Raw genomic sequence first — 15,197 nt, 5'->3', positions numbered from 1 at the left:
GATGCCTGGAGGGTGAAACAGGCAACCCTGTGCCTAAAGTCTGGACTTCACTAGCAGTCAAATTTTGGCTTTGGTTTTATTTCCATTTTCATCTTTTTTTTTTTTTTTAATTATTTCTTTCATCTTCTTTTTTATTTTTGTCTCTTTGCATTTAATTTAATTTTATTTAATTTCATTTTTCATCTTTTTTTAAATTCTTTTTCTTCTCTTTTTTATCCTTTTTCTTCTCTTTTTTAAATTCTTTTTCTTCTCTTTTTTATCCTTTTTCTTCTATTTTTTAATTCTTTTTCTTCTCTTTTTTTAAATTCTTTTTCTTCTCTCTTTTTTATCCTTTTTCTTCTCTTTTTAAATTCTTTTTCTTCTCTTTTTTTAAATTATTTTTCTTCTCTTTTTAAATTCTTTTTCTCTTTTGTTAAATTCTTTTTCTTCTCTTTTTTTTATCCTTTTTCTTCTCTTTTTTAATTCTTTTTCTTCTCTTTTTTGAATTCTTTTTCTTCTCTTTTTTATCCTTTTTCTTCTTTTTTTTTGTTTTTCTTCTCTTTTTTAAATTCTTTTTCTTCTCTTTTTAAATTCTTTTTCTTCTCTTTTTTATCCTTTTTCTTCTCTTTTTTAAAATTCTTTCTTCTCTTTTTTATCCTTTTTCTTCTCTTTTTTTAAATTCTTTCTTCTCTTTTTTATCCTTTTTCTTCTCTTTTTAAATTCTTTTTCTTCTCTTTTTTAAATTCTTTTTCTTCTCTTTTTTTAAAATTCTTTTTCTTCTCTCTTTTATCCTTTTTCTTCTCTTTTTTTAAATTGTTTTTCTTCTCTTTTTAAAAATTCTTTTTCTTCTCTTTTTTAAATTCTTTTTCTTCTCTTTTTTAATTCTTTTTCTTCTTTTGTTAAATCCTTTTTCTTCTCTTTTTAAATTCTTTTTCTTCTCTTTTGTTAAATTCTCTTTCTTCTCTTTTTAAATTATTTTTCTTTTCTTTTTAAATTCTTTTTCTTCTCTTTTTTATTCTCTTTCTTCTATTTTTTTTAAATTCTTTTTCTTCTCTTTCTTTCATTTTTCATTTTCCCATTTTCTTTCTTTTCTTTTTTATTTCCCTTTTGGCATCTCCAACTGCCAAATGCCTTAACCAAAATGAGTCTGGCTCTTGGATTCTTTTCCCCCCAGGGCTGCCAGCCTACCTGTTTACCACTCTGTCATGCTTTATGAAGTACTTCAAGCAGCAGCTTGCAATCTCAGCACATGCCAGCGAGCCTAAGTGAAACTGCTCAGACACAGATTTGCAAACCAGGAGTTATTAACAGGGAAGTAGGGAAAAACTTACCTAAATTGTCACTTACTACAACAAAAATAAATATTCAGGTGCATATTCTGAACCAACTTAGATGACAGTTGCAGCTTTTGTTTCATAATGGTCATGATGCCAGTAACATTCATAAAGGCCCAAATTCAAGGCCACATTTTTCACCATTGCTTCAAATACTAACTCCAACCTAAGAGAGCTTTTCCCCCTCTGTGTGTCCCCCTCAAGGAATCAGCATTTACATCTCCTAGCTGCACCTCACGTTAGCTTTGCTGGCTTCTACATAGCTTCAGTTAGACCTTAGCTAACACCTACAGACAGTACTCCCCATGAGCTCTGGTGAACAGACCTGCAGGACTGCTCCCCACACCTTAGGGGCTTCACTGTGGACTTCTCTGATGCACAAAGAACTTAGACAAGAGACAGGCAAACGAGCTAATGGAAGGCACAGGACAGGAAAGGGAGTGACATTACACAGCGCCGTCTGTGAGGGAGATCTATTGATTCACTAACACTGGCATTACCAGGAGGAGTGATCTTTGCAATGGAGCATAGGAAACATTAGCAGGAGAAATCCGTGGTGCCTGCTATTTGCCATCCTGAGGAAGGGGTTTTTGTTTCCATTTATCACTTTTCCTCTTATCTCTACTGCTCTCTGGACTAGGGAAAACAAACAACGAAAGCCTCTGCAAAAACAGCTCCTGTTTCTGACTGGGGTTTGCAGCAGCATTGCAAATGAGGCTGCAAAAAGGAGCCTGGATGCTGACAACTACAACAAAAGCCAAATCATCACACAAGGCAGGCAGAGTTCCCTTAGCACCTCCACCAGCTGAAGCATTACTTCAGCTGCACTTCCACTTCTAATCACTACAGCTGCATTACCAAGCACCCTCCTCCTATTTGAGTCTAAGACAAGTTCCAGAGGTTGATTATCAATTTACCCCCTCCCAAAATCACTTAAATTCTCTTTGCTGCTTTTAAATTTGTTACTTGCAACCTGATTTCACTTCTCTTCCTTTTCTGTTAGCTGAAAAAGAGGAAAGGGTGATTTATCTTCTCCACACACTTCTCCCTGCCCTACAGATCCATCAGTTTTCCTCCTGTGGTCCTATGTTCTAATCTGAAGAGTTTCACTGGTTTTTAGTAAAATTTGCATTATTTCAGCCCAAGCTAATCAAGAGTTGGAATTTTTCCTACTGTAACAAAGGTGAAAACTTCTGAATTAGTTTTCCTCTTGTTATGTGGCAACAGCAACAACAAAACAACAACTGTTGTGTCTTAGAAAGAGTTTCATCCTCTGAAAGATGCCATGCCTGCAGCTAGCAGACCCTGACACCAGGATGCAGCCCTCTCAAGTCTAGAGAGAAAATGCATTTGTTACTTCCCAGTCTCTAAATTACTAAAGCATGATAAGGGATTGCCAGAGATTTCGGTTTTCCTTCAATGAGGAATGCTTCCTGCAGTAACCTTCCCCTCCTGTTGCTAGGTAAACACCTGGGGGGCTTTATTTTCACTTCTGTCACCTGGACACCTCTGCCCTACCTTCCAGTGAAAACCTGAAGCCCAGAGGTGAGCTCTTTACAAACCAAACAGTTGGATACTAACGAGATTGCAGTTCTTGTTCCTTTGCTAGCACTGACAACCAGCAGCCCTCATCCTCACTCACCTACAACCCACACACCCTCTTCACAGCACCATCCATGAGCTGGGAGTCACTCTCCAGGTTGATCAAAGCTTGTCAGGGTACTGAATGTATCAGCTCCTGCCTCAGCTCAGGATTTCTTCCAGACTATGCTGCCAAGAAATTGTGATTCTAGAAGCAGTCTTTCAACAGTGGAAGGATAAGATCCAAACTGCTTCTGGGCACCTGCAGTGCCTCAGTCCCTTCTAGAGCTGGGCTATGGATACTTCTTGTTCCTTCTCTTTGCTGGGAGGAAGGACAATTACTCTCATGTTCTGCATTACTGACCACCACTGCCTCGCCTTCACTCTGCACCTAACCCTGCAATGAAATGCACTGCTTTAAGCCCTACATGGCCTATCTGCATCTAACCCACCCTTTTCCCTCTCACCAGCCTGCCAAAACAAATGTTTGTGACTTAGAGATCAGAGAGACTCAGCTGCCTAAACATCAATGTCTCAGAGTTTTCAAGTTTCCCAACGTGTTCCAGACCTCTTGAAGGATCTGGTGCCTGTGGCAGGACCTACAGCATCTTCCACCTGTCTGTAAAGGCAGCCACTGCATGGTGCTGCTCCATGTGTGCACACAGCTTTCCACCAATTCCAGTGCTCCCCAGCATATCCCTTTCCACACAAATTCATCCCAAGAGAGCTTGCCAAGATTTTCTTCTTTATTTGCTCCTCATATCCACTGCACTTCCCCCAGAGGAAAAAACAAACTGGGGATTGATTTTAATGTCATTACCATAAGCTAACCTGTGTGGTTCTTCCACCAGTGCCATCTGAATCCCCTCCAGACTTTGTGTGAGAAAAGCCTCAGGGCCAAAATCAATACCTGTCTTGAACAAGTCTCCTCAAAATGCACTCATAACATGCAGACAGTGAACTGAAATGGGAACTGAGGAGCTGCAGCTGCCAGACCTGGCTGCTTCAGAGCCAGCACTGCTTTGTCACACTTCCTTCACACCTCAGAGCAAATGTCACTCTGTTTAGCTCCTTAAATTATTTCACCTCTCCTTCTGAACTGTGCACTCTCAAAAGAAACAATTTGATGGTTTTCTTTCCTTAAGAAGACATGGCCCTGCCTGGTGATGCTTGCTGGAGGCTGTTCTGTGTTACAAGCAAGCCAAGTCAAGCTCTTGCCCAAAAACCCTCACAGCCTTCACCTCTGGAGTCATTTGCTTGTGTGCAGAGAGGCCCAAGACCATCATCTCCCTCACTTCTGCCTGTTCTACAGGCACAGCTGAAAGTCAGGATGAGGAGGAAGGTTCATTACGATCCCCATCCACATCTAAGCTGGAGGCAGAATTGAGCTTCTGGCAGCAGCAGTGGAGCAGGACAATGAGAGCAGCCTCTGCTGTCCACCTCCCCAGCAGCTCTGTCTAAGTACAGTTACATTTGAAGCAAGGTGAAAACTCCTTTCATTGCAGTAAATGAAGGGCACGCTGACCAGGATTTGGACATGCTTATCCACTCACTCCCCTCTGCCATGCCCACTTATTAGGAAGGGAGAGCAAATGAGAGAAAATAAGAGGAGGAAGTGTGTGGAGGAGAAAGAAAACTCATTAAAAGCCTTTTTCAGGGTGGGTTTTTTTTTGCAACTTGACAAAGCAGAGCAAGGTACAAAACTGGGCTAACTGCTTCCATTTTTCTTCTGGACCAGGCTCATTGCTTACATGCTGTCAGCCACATGCCCAGAGGCTTTCCTAATCCTGGAGTGCTGGCAGAGGAACTTCTCTGAACCTACATCACAGCTAAACCTTCCTAATTTTCACTGCAAGGTATCTACCAAGGAAATTGCTCCAGAACATGAACTTCATTAGCTGGAAACTGTCTTATACCACCGGAGCTGGTGCTCTGGTACAGGAACACAGCATCTCTGCTTCTACAAAGGCAAGCTAACAGCAAAGGGACATCCTATTCTGTGTAAGACTAAAGCTGCTCCTCATGGGAAAGGGCAAAAACCGATTTAAACATCTGGCAGAACGGAAGGAAACTGCACAAACTTCTGCCAGCCACCACCTCACTGCGTGCCCCGGGTGGTGTTCCTGGAGGCAGGAGGGAGGCAGCAGCTCTGGGTGGTTTGCTGCCTTTAGTCTGGTGAAGTGACAGAAATGATCTCATCTCCATGGTTCTCACAGCTGGAGGTTCTCTCTCGTAAAGCCTTTAGGCAGGTCCTAGCTGGCAAGCGCGGGTGGCACACACATCTGACAGCCACGTGAAACAAAACAGGACCAAACAAAGCATGGACAGTGCCAGAACAGGCCTGTTTGAGGCAAAATCTCTCTATTTCAGCTCTTCTCTGGCATGATGAAAGATGATGAAGGTTTTGATATCATAAAGGCTGACTCTTTCCTAATCAAAGCCATTAAATCCCTCAGCTGATGGGGGGTTCCTAACCACAGTGCTGAAAAGGTCCAAACTGTATCACTGTTTCAAGTAAGAATGAGGCTTTTGTTGCTACAGGCAGAACTCCTGGTGAGACTAGAACTGAGCCAAGCAGGCTCACCTCTCTTCTTCACCCTGAAATTCCATGAGCAGCTTTACACTGAAGCAATTTCACCATCATTAGAATGAACACTGGAGGATTTCCACAGCTAAAACAGAAATGCTTGCAGGCCACACTACTGCTTCAGCTTCAGCATCAAAACCTGTTACCATGCTCCTTGCCTTCAGATTGATTTCTGGTCAGGCCCTGTTGGTGCCTGAAAAACTCCTGCTCTTAATGAATTGGAGGCTGGAGGAGCCACACAGACTTCTGCTTAGCAGCTAAATCAGAAAGATAAGCAGGAGCCAATCCTCAGACTTCTGCCTCCAGGACTTTGTAGGGAACAGTCTTGTTTTGATCCAGTTACTGAACAACATTCAAAGCCAGGGAACAGAGAATCAGAGAACCAACCAGGTTGGAAGAGACCTCCAAGCTCATCCAGTCCAACCTAGCACCCAGCCCTGTCCAGTCAAGCAGACCATGGCAGTAAGTGCCAGTTTCTTTCCTTATTTTAAACATATGCTTCTGGGCTGAGGTGCAACATTTAGCCACAAACCCAGTCTCATATCTACTTCCCCTCCAAGGAAGGCATGTTCTAGGCTTCTAAGAAACAAGGGCTTTTGGTAAATCTCTTTTGATTTGGGGCTTTCTTTTTCTGTTTTGTTTTTCCCTCAGCTCTATTTGCACATTTTCAGAACACCCTGGATAGGGACCTTGGAGAGTCAGAGGAATTTAGGAAATCTGGGTTTAGCCAAATTTGAAGAAATTCAGTTATTTTCCATTCTGAAGTATGAAATTGATTAAGTAATTCTTTAAAATCCTGGTATTGTAACCAATATTTAATACCTCCTCCAATAACTGGCATTGGCCTTCTCTCACAAGGATCTCAGGGTAACTTAAGACCCATGTCTACTTCTAACATCACACAGTGACACAAGGTCTGTGTGCAAGAATAAAAGACTAACATCCATAAACCCCTTCCATTACTCAGGTCTTCCTGTCCTGCAGGCAACCCTGAAACCAAAGAAGTCAAAGGAGAGCTCCAAAATGCCACCCTGCAGAATCTGCTCTTCCCCTGAGCATCTGCAGCTGTTCTGTGTTACAAGCAAGCCAAATTCAGCTCTCTCCCAAAAAGCCTCACAGCCTTCACCTCTGGAGTCTTTTGCTTGTGTGCAGAGAGGCCTAAGACCATCATCTCCCTCACTTTTGCCTGTTCTACAGCTGAAAGTCAGGATGAGGAGGAAGGTTCATGACCATTACGATCCCCTTCCACATCTAAGCTGGAGGCTGGGATGCTCTGCAGGGCTAACAGTCACCATCTCACCTTGGCTTTGCTTCCAGTGGTTTATGTCTCCCTCTTCATTGAACAACAGAAAGAAATTCATGGCACATGAGCCAACATATTTAGCAAACCAATAATGCTCCTTCTCACATGCTTGGCTCACTGGGCATTAAAGCAGCCCTTCCACACTCACAGCCTTTTTTGCTCACTGTTCTGACATGTTCCTGAGCTCTCCAGGAGCAGGGCAAATGGAAATCACGGCTGCTGATGTTCCATTTATCATCCTATCACTGTAACTCCACCACCACCATTATTCTTGAGGAAGCCTTTCAAGGTGTTCCAAGCAGGATGCATGAAATTACTTCAATCAATAGGATGTCTCCTACATCAGCTTTGCTGATTTGATTTTTTGGGGGGAGGGAAAAATAATTCCAAGACAGCAGCTCAGCTGCTGGTTGAATTCATTGTCTGACACGTTCAGGCAATCTGTAAACCCAGCCACTGGTGCTAAGAGAAGTCAATCAGTTGCCTTGCACACTTTGAATTTACCACTTGTATCCAGTCAGTCAAAATCTTTTGACAACACTTCTTAGATGCCTGTTGACTCTGTTCCTATTTCACTAGACTCTTATCTTCTGTTCTTTAGCTTGGAAGTCTCCGTGGGTTTGCACATCTCACGAGGTTACTGCTACTGTGCATTCACGGGGAGCTACCATTCCCTTCTCCTCACTAACACCATGCATGCCAGAGTAAAACACACATTAAAAGCCCCAGTAAAGCAACTTTCTCCTTTGCCCTACCTCCAGAAGCAGAAGAGGCACTGCTTTTCTCCAAAGCATTGAACACACACAGGCACCTGCAGAGGATCCCTCTCTTCAGGCACAGTCACTGCTATTCCATGCTACGGCTTGCTAAGCAAGCAGACAAAGTGCCTAATGCAGACTTGTCTCCTCTTTGATTCTCTTGTCACACGCAGAGCAGACAATGTTTTGACACAACACAGTGATCCAACAGCAGAAAAGAATATTCAGCACTTCTGCTAGAGACTCTGATGCTTTTTCCTCAGCAAAGTGCTTCTCACAAGCAATGCGACACTCTTCTCATGTGCTACACGCGCTGGCAATTAGCAAGGGCTGTTAATTATAAGGATGAAACACTGCATATGTTCCAACAACACCAGGCTCTTTCAACACTAAATAACATTGTTCCTCAGACTGCTTTTTACCTTTCTCAGAAAGGCCCTTGGGATCATCTGCTCACGGATGGTAACGTGGCACAAAGAGACTCACAAATCACAGCCCGTGGTAGGTATCAGACGTGGGTTTGTGATGCTGTTCACCACTGACAAAAGCCCTCAGAAGCCCTACAGAAGCTGCTCACCCAAGGCACTAAACAAGATAGATGAGATCTCACTCACTTGTAGTTAAACCCAATCAGGTAAGCATAAATTCCTGTATGAGCAATGTCACTCTTTTGACTGCTGGGATACCTCCCAAAGCAGATTCCGTGCTATGGATGTTCTGCTTTTCAACTGAGCACAAGTTTCAGCTAAGAGAAGCAGCAGACTGAGCAGAAGCTTTTGGAAGCAATCAGTTAAGGGCCATAAAATAAAGATAAATCTCTGGCTTTCAGATAGCTGTGGAACAGTCTTGGGCAGTATGGAATTGCTGGCATGCCTGCATCCATGTCTATCCACAGGATCATTTCTGGCCCAACGACAACTCCCCCACTTGAATTGCAACTGAGGCAAAACTGTCTTAAAACCGTAAGACAGTAAGAGAAGCAGATTTCAAGGTTGCCATCTGGATTGCCCTATTAAATGCTGAATCCATTCCTGCAAACACCTCAGAACATATGCTGCAGTTCTCCAGAGAGGCCTCAGGAGATAAAATCCTCACAGGAAGAATGCTTGCTAAGAATAAAGGGCAAATATTCCAACTTCCTACTTGACTAAATATCAACACAGTAATTTAGCAACCGCAACTCCACGGTAACCAGAAGCAGCAGCAGCTCCCTCTCATTCTGCCATCCCTGCTTTCCCACCGAGAGATTTTTCAAGAGGTAGCTTGAAAAATCAGCCAGGCAAGCTCAAGGACAGAAATCAACTGATCAAAAACCTGAAACAACAATGAAGACTGATGAGATGTAAAAGGCTATGCACCAACTGCAGAGAGAGAGACCGCTCAGGAGTCAGCTCAGGTCGCAGGCAGCAGCAGGCTGTGCCTGAGCTTCTCCACAGAAAAGATGAAGATAAATGTGTGGAGAGATTTGTCAAACTCTTGTCTTCTTCCATTGTCTTACATCCCAGTTGGCAAGAGGAAAAACCTCTAATGTGGTGATGGGGCTTTTGTCACTGCTTACAAGGAAATGGGAAAAACAGTTGATGCTGAACACTTTGGTGTTGGAACTGGCACTAGGGCTTGACCTAGGAGAAGGGTAACAGAATTCCACTGAAGGGAGCAGACAGCAAGAAGTGCTACCATGCAGAGAGAGTGGTGCATGGAAAGGTGGTCAAACCCTTCAACATGATTAGGTGCAATTCAGTGTGAGTAGGGCACAGTTTGATGTTCACTGACACAGGAGCTACTGATGCTCCAGACGGCTCGGCACAAGAGGCACAGGAGCTCAGCACACAATCAGGGAACCATTTGGCTTGGAAGAGACCTTTCTGATCATCAAGGCCTGCCATCAGTGGATCATTTTCTCCAGGGTATTGTCTGCTTCACAGCAGATCTGTAAAGGCGAAGCACCATGCTAAGGCAGGTGTACCTCCTCCAGTTATGAAGAGAGGGCATGAAGAGCAGAGTGCTTTATGGCAGGCTGACACATTCACAGCAAGCAGACCATGCTACACAGAGAGACCCTTCAGCATGCAGGGAATGGCTTGGAGTTCAGTAAGTCAGGTACCATATGGCTGGATAAAAATAATTAAGTGCTTTAGCCTCCAATCTGTGTTTTCAGAGAAGCCTCACTAAGACCTGGGTGTTTAAAAGCATACACAAGAGGCCCTAAAAGCTCTAAGACAGCCATGAGGCAAGCCAGGTACAAGCTAACTTGGAAAGCAATGGATTGGGAGACTTGGATAAATCAAACACATTTAACACTTTTGAAAGTATGAAACTGACTTTCTTCAGGGTGTCTCTGCAGAAGAGGAAGCATCCTCCAGCTACCAAAACCTCTGCTTTGGCAGGGATCAAACCCAGGAGGCTTGTTTCATGTACACAGATTATTGGAAAGGAAAGGCCAACCTCTGAAGCTGCTATAAAACATCGTAAGACACCAGCATGTTTCTCAGAAATAAACCAATGGTTGGCACCAACAGGCAGAAATGAAGAGAGATTCCACTCATTTTCCATTACACAGAGCAGGAAATGTTCTGAGCTGGACAGAACTCCAAAAAGGAGTTGGTACACTTCACCCCAGATATAGTTTTCCTTGTAACCACAACTGAAGTGTGATTTGAATGGGACTCTGAATCAAAGCAATGGGTAAAGGCAGAGGCTTAAGGACAGATGTCAGAACTGGAATGCAATGAGATATCAGATGGCACAGGGCACTTCCAGACAGTGCTAGCTACTGTCAGAATCAGATCTATTATTGTTGCCACAGGAGAAGGAAATGCAACCTGTCTCTCTCAGCTCAGCTAGGCTTGGCATCAAGCAGGCTGGGATTACCTAGCAGCCATCAGCCTGCGAGACAAGGAAATGACCCTTCAGAGGCAGGCACCAGAGCTGCTTAGATCCAGCAACCACAAGTGGAACCAAGAGGTTTCCACACACCTGGAGAAAAAACAGCTGCTGTCCTGTCCCACAGAGCATGGTGACTGCACAATGCACCTCTTCAGTCTGGCCACAATGCAACATCTGCAGCACACACAGCAACAGAGGACTCCTCGTGTGTGAGGGGACCACAACAGGAAAATGACATCAGAGCCCTCCAGCCAGCAAGCACTCTTCTAGCTCTATGACTTGTTGAGTGGGCAAAGATTCCTGCTCTTTGCCTTTGGTTCTCAAATTAGATGGGAAATGAAAATCAAAGAAAGAAAAAGACTAAGGTTTTTTCCCCACTGCTTCTCATTTATGCCTGATATGTTACACTGCCAACATCTTTCTGGCAATTCCCTCTCAAAGCTTCTTGACCCTTCACCTTTCCTTGGGCATGACCACAGCACTGATTCCAAGTGCCACAACAGAACTATTTCCCACGTACCAAGCTCTTACATTCCAGCACTGTTCAGAAGACATGGCACAACAAATAAAACAACAACCAAATCACAAAACATTTGACACCAAAATGGGAGGTCTACATCTAAATATTGCACACTGAATACTCTGATGAGCTGCAATTACAACACACCAGACCATAGAAGACATCCCAAGTACTGCTCCAAACACAGATACACCCTCTTTACTGAACACACAGTAATCATTATGGAACACTGGGAGCTAAACATCCATCATGAGAGGACTTGTAATGTACTAAGAACCTTATTCAGAGACTCTAGGTGGAACCTGTTAACTTGGTGCTGTGCAGTCCAACAGTTTCATGACATCAGGACTGGAAGAATACATCAACTGTGCTACAAATGCAGTCAGCACTGGGCTGCAAATCCTCTTCACTGCCAGGCTTCAGCTAGCTGTGCCTCCCTTTACATGGCAGATACATTCTGGGAAGTGCATTTCAAAAGGCCCTTTTGCTTTTGACTGTTTGTTTTTCCTCTCTTTAGCACTAAGCAGATGTATTTGTGGCTTAGACTCATTTCTCTAACTTACCTCTAGAGCATTAGAAAATGCTATCTCGTACCATTAACTCATTCTGCATTAGGAATAAAATCTATAGGAACATATAAAATCTATTAGGAATAAAATCTGTATTGACTTTTAAAACCCTAAATCTTTGCTTTCTAAATGTGTTACCAATATCTGATTGTACAAGTTAGGAGGCATCAAAAGCCTCTAGGTCTGAGAGCTGATATAAATGGAGGTGTAAAAAAATGAGGTATTTTATGCCACATGATACAAACCCAAGCTCCTCTGCTCAATATAAAGTGCATTTGCCATTGCTTTACAATGAAGATAATGCTCCCAAGCACAAAAGGAATTTATGGTGGTGGTTACAAGAGCAGACAAGTGAAAAGGAGTTCAGCAATGCTGCTCTGTGCTGTAGTGCTGCTGTTTGAAAGGAAACACTTGTTCCAGCTTTGCCAGCGGAACCAACTGACTCAACACCTCCACAAAAAAGCCTTTGAGAAAATGCATCTTTCCTACAAAATACAAGAGGACACATTTTCAAGGCACAGGTAGGAACTCAGCTGCTACTAAGAGTGCTGGGAGCTGCCTGTCAGAAGCACTGTGCATGGTGCTGAGAACGTCCTTCAGCAGTACCTATGGGCTCAGAGCTTTCTGACGTGCACATGAATACTTCACACGAGGTGTTCCACGAGGCAACAGCTGTGATTTATGCTCAGCTCTGCTCTCAGGAGCACCTGTGCCACAGGAACACCTCTGCATGTGCAGCTGGCTAAAGCCTGCTGCTCTTCCCAGAAACTTTCAACAGAAGTTGAGAGCTGAGGCAATTTTTTCAGTGCAAGTTGAAAGAAGTCCTGAAACAAAAGGCACATAAGAGGAGTTACTCATTAAGGAATGTGCTTCAGTGTTATCTACATCACTTCAGTATCTCCTGTCCTTCATGTACAGGTGACCTTGCTAAATTCCTTGCCAAGCAGTAGTTAAAATACTGTCTCTGCCCTTAGCAGAGGGAAAGTGATATATCTAAATAGTATGTAAGAGAGATGGAGAGCTCTGATGTCAGTGAGAGCAAAGGAAGGAAAGAAAAACCACAAAGATTTTCAACTGTGCACCACAGAATGAAATCATAAAAACCCTGGGGCTAAGGCTGCATTCTCAAGGCAAACACTGGGGGAAAAGAATCTTATTAAAAAGATAAAAGCCAATATAGCTTACGTGTGTTTGATTTAAATACAGAAGTGGCTACTGCTAGCAAAGAGCTCACATTTACAGCGTGGGAATCACTCACTTACTGCCCTGAGTCTCTTCTGCAAAGTCAGTGATGTGACCTATACCACACCTTTGCGAGCACCTGGAGTAAGTCTGGATTAGTTCACAAGGAAAAGTTACATAAACCAGGACTTTTTGACCAAACAAAGCCTTCCTGCTTGTCTGTGTTGTAAAAAACAGATTGGAAAAGTGAGCTCTGCAGCTCAGTTTGTAACTTAAGTATTGCTACATTGAGCTCCTTACCTCTGACAGCTCAACTAGTTGTGCCTCCAAACACGTTCCCATCTGGGACTTCCAATGGTGTGAGGTCTTCCCAGGGATTTTAGCTAGCACACAACTAAAACCTACCTATTGTGGCCCTACTTCTAAGACGTTTTCTGCATGAAGTCATTTGTTTTTTTCCTAACAGGTAGAAGCAACATTTAGACACAGAATTGTCAGGGTTGGAAGGGACCTCAAGGATCATCTATTTCCAACCTCCCTGCCATGGGCAGGGACCTTTTCCACTAGCTCAGGTTGCTCAGAGCCACGTCCAGCCTGGCCTTAAAATCTTCCAGGAATGGGGCTTCTCCCACATCTTTGGGCAACCTGTTCCATCTAGGATTAACATGGGCAGCTAAGCACTCAAGCTGAGACTAACCACCACAGTATCTGATGAAATCAGGCTAACCAAATAAATGTGCCAGGCCTCCTCACCTTTCTAAACACAGGGTAACTGAGAGAGACGTTTCAGGCACTTCCCAGCGTCTCCAAATGTGTAGCTGAAAGGAGAAGGCTACCTAGCACACCCAGGACCTAGTGACACCCACTGGAGGCTGAGGACAGCAGTGGAGAAAGCTAACAGTGAGAAACCCTCCTCAGGAGATATTCTCCTGTACACCACGAAGTTAAAATATCAGAGCAGGAAAGGAGAAAGGTTTTTTTGTGACTTTTGACAATTATTAGTAAGAAAAAGATGATAACAATTGCCAAAACAATCACAAAAGTTGGCATGTTACCTGGCTATGACAAAGAGCACACAACTGACACCCAAGTAAGCCAGCAGAATATACATCCAGATATCAGGGGAGAGAGGATTCAGGAAGGAGAAGACGCCCGGGTTTGTACCATTGGGCTTGCGGTACAAAATACTTATGCCAAGGGTCATAAAGGGCTTGGAGAAGTCGATGACCTTCTCTCGGACATAGGTGATGGCCAAGGGTGCCACTGCAAGGTCAGCTCTCTGTGAACAGAAGACAGAAAGAGAAACAGGCGTCAGCCAGAGAAGCAGGTTGAGGCAGGCAAGCAGGTCAGGCAAAACACAGGCTGCTGAGGAGGAGGAGGCTTGCCCTCGCCCTAGGCAGGCTGAAATGTCAGCCTCTCTTCTCCCCGTGAGCAAGGAAATGGATCGATTCCACCTCCTGCTTGCTGAACTGACATAGCAGTGTCCAGAGGAAATGGTGATGGTTTGAGTGTTCCCTGCCCCCCCACACTTTGGAAATCACCCAGGCTAGACTCAGCCAGCTCTGGGAATTGAATGAAGCTTATATTTACAGCTGGCCCAACATACAAGCAGATAGTTACAGTATATACAGTTACAGACAGGTAAAAGGTAATACAGAAACACAACTCCCCTCCCAGAAACCTGAGTCCCCAGGAGGGGCTCTCAACCACCCCTCACCTTCCCCCTGCCCCTCTCAACCTTACCCCAGTCCCAAAGAAGAATGGAGGCTCAGCCAGGGGGTTAGAAAGCAAAGTGGCTTAGTCCAAACTGAAGGATGAGGTTAGAGAGTGAGATGCAGCTCAGCCAGCAGCCCCAGTGAGAGTGGCTACCTATGTTTTTATTTCTTGTTCCTATACATCTCAGCAAGCCTATGGGTGAAGTAGACACCACCAGTGCTTCCCTTTCAGAGCCTGTCATCTAGTTCTTCTCACCAAACCATTCTGGCCTGCTCCAAACTAGCACAGAAATTAAAAGCACCATTTCAGGGGCAGAAATAAAGGCAAATATTACACCTTGGGGAAATAACTCAACATCACTGAAATGTCTTTTGAAACTTTTACACAGGGCAGAATCACACAAAATCACAGCATGCCAGGTTGGAAGGGACCCCCAGGACCAGCTGCTCCAATCTTTCAAGGTTGAAATGAGCTGGCTCAGCACCCTGTCAAGCTGAGCCTTCACACTGCCAGTGCAGGGCACATGTACACCTCAGCCTATGTCTTTGCTGTTGTGCTGGTCTGAGGCAAATTGGAATATTTTAATGGGAGAAATTAGATTCTAGGCTGTGAAAGGGAACCCATGGTGCTGGCTGCTGCACTCAGAGGCTTGCTGGGATGGATAAAAGCTAGAACACAAACATAGATAACTGTGCTAGTTTGAGCCTAGCTAGAATGTTTTGGTGAGAAGAATTACGTTCTAGGCTGTAAAAAGGAGCCAATGGTGCTGGCTGCTGCACTCA

General features: G+C 43.9%; 1 protein-coding gene across 7 annotated transcripts in view; it reads right to left on the bottom strand.

The window, feature by feature from the left end:
• The window catches only part of GRIK2 (glutamate ionotropic receptor kainate type subunit 2), a 240,358-nt gene that overhangs the window by 98,487 nt on the left and 126,674 nt on the right, over positions 1-15,197 (bottom strand). For 6 of the 7 annotated variants that reach the window (XM_064170071.1, XM_064170069.1, XM_064170072.1 and 3 more), the window contains one exon: positions 13,755-13,978. In XM_064170071.1, coding sequence (XP_064026141.1) covers positions 13,755-13,978 — 224 coding nt within the window. Of the gene's footprint in view, positions 1-11,020; positions 12,342-13,754; positions 13,979-15,197 lie in introns of those variants that run through there. The other variant, XM_064170076.1, reaches the window with a different exon arrangement.

This window comes from Pogoniulus pusillus, chromosome 33 (genome assembly GCF_015220805.1).
Source record: "Pogoniulus pusillus isolate bPogPus1 chromosome 33, bPogPus1.pri, whole genome shotgun sequence".
NCBI classification, from domain to species: domain Eukaryota; kingdom Metazoa; phylum Chordata; class Aves; order Piciformes; family Lybiidae; genus Pogoniulus; species Pogoniulus pusillus.
Note: the sequence above shows the minus strand (reverse complement) of the source record. Positions and strands in the feature narration are given on the sequence as shown.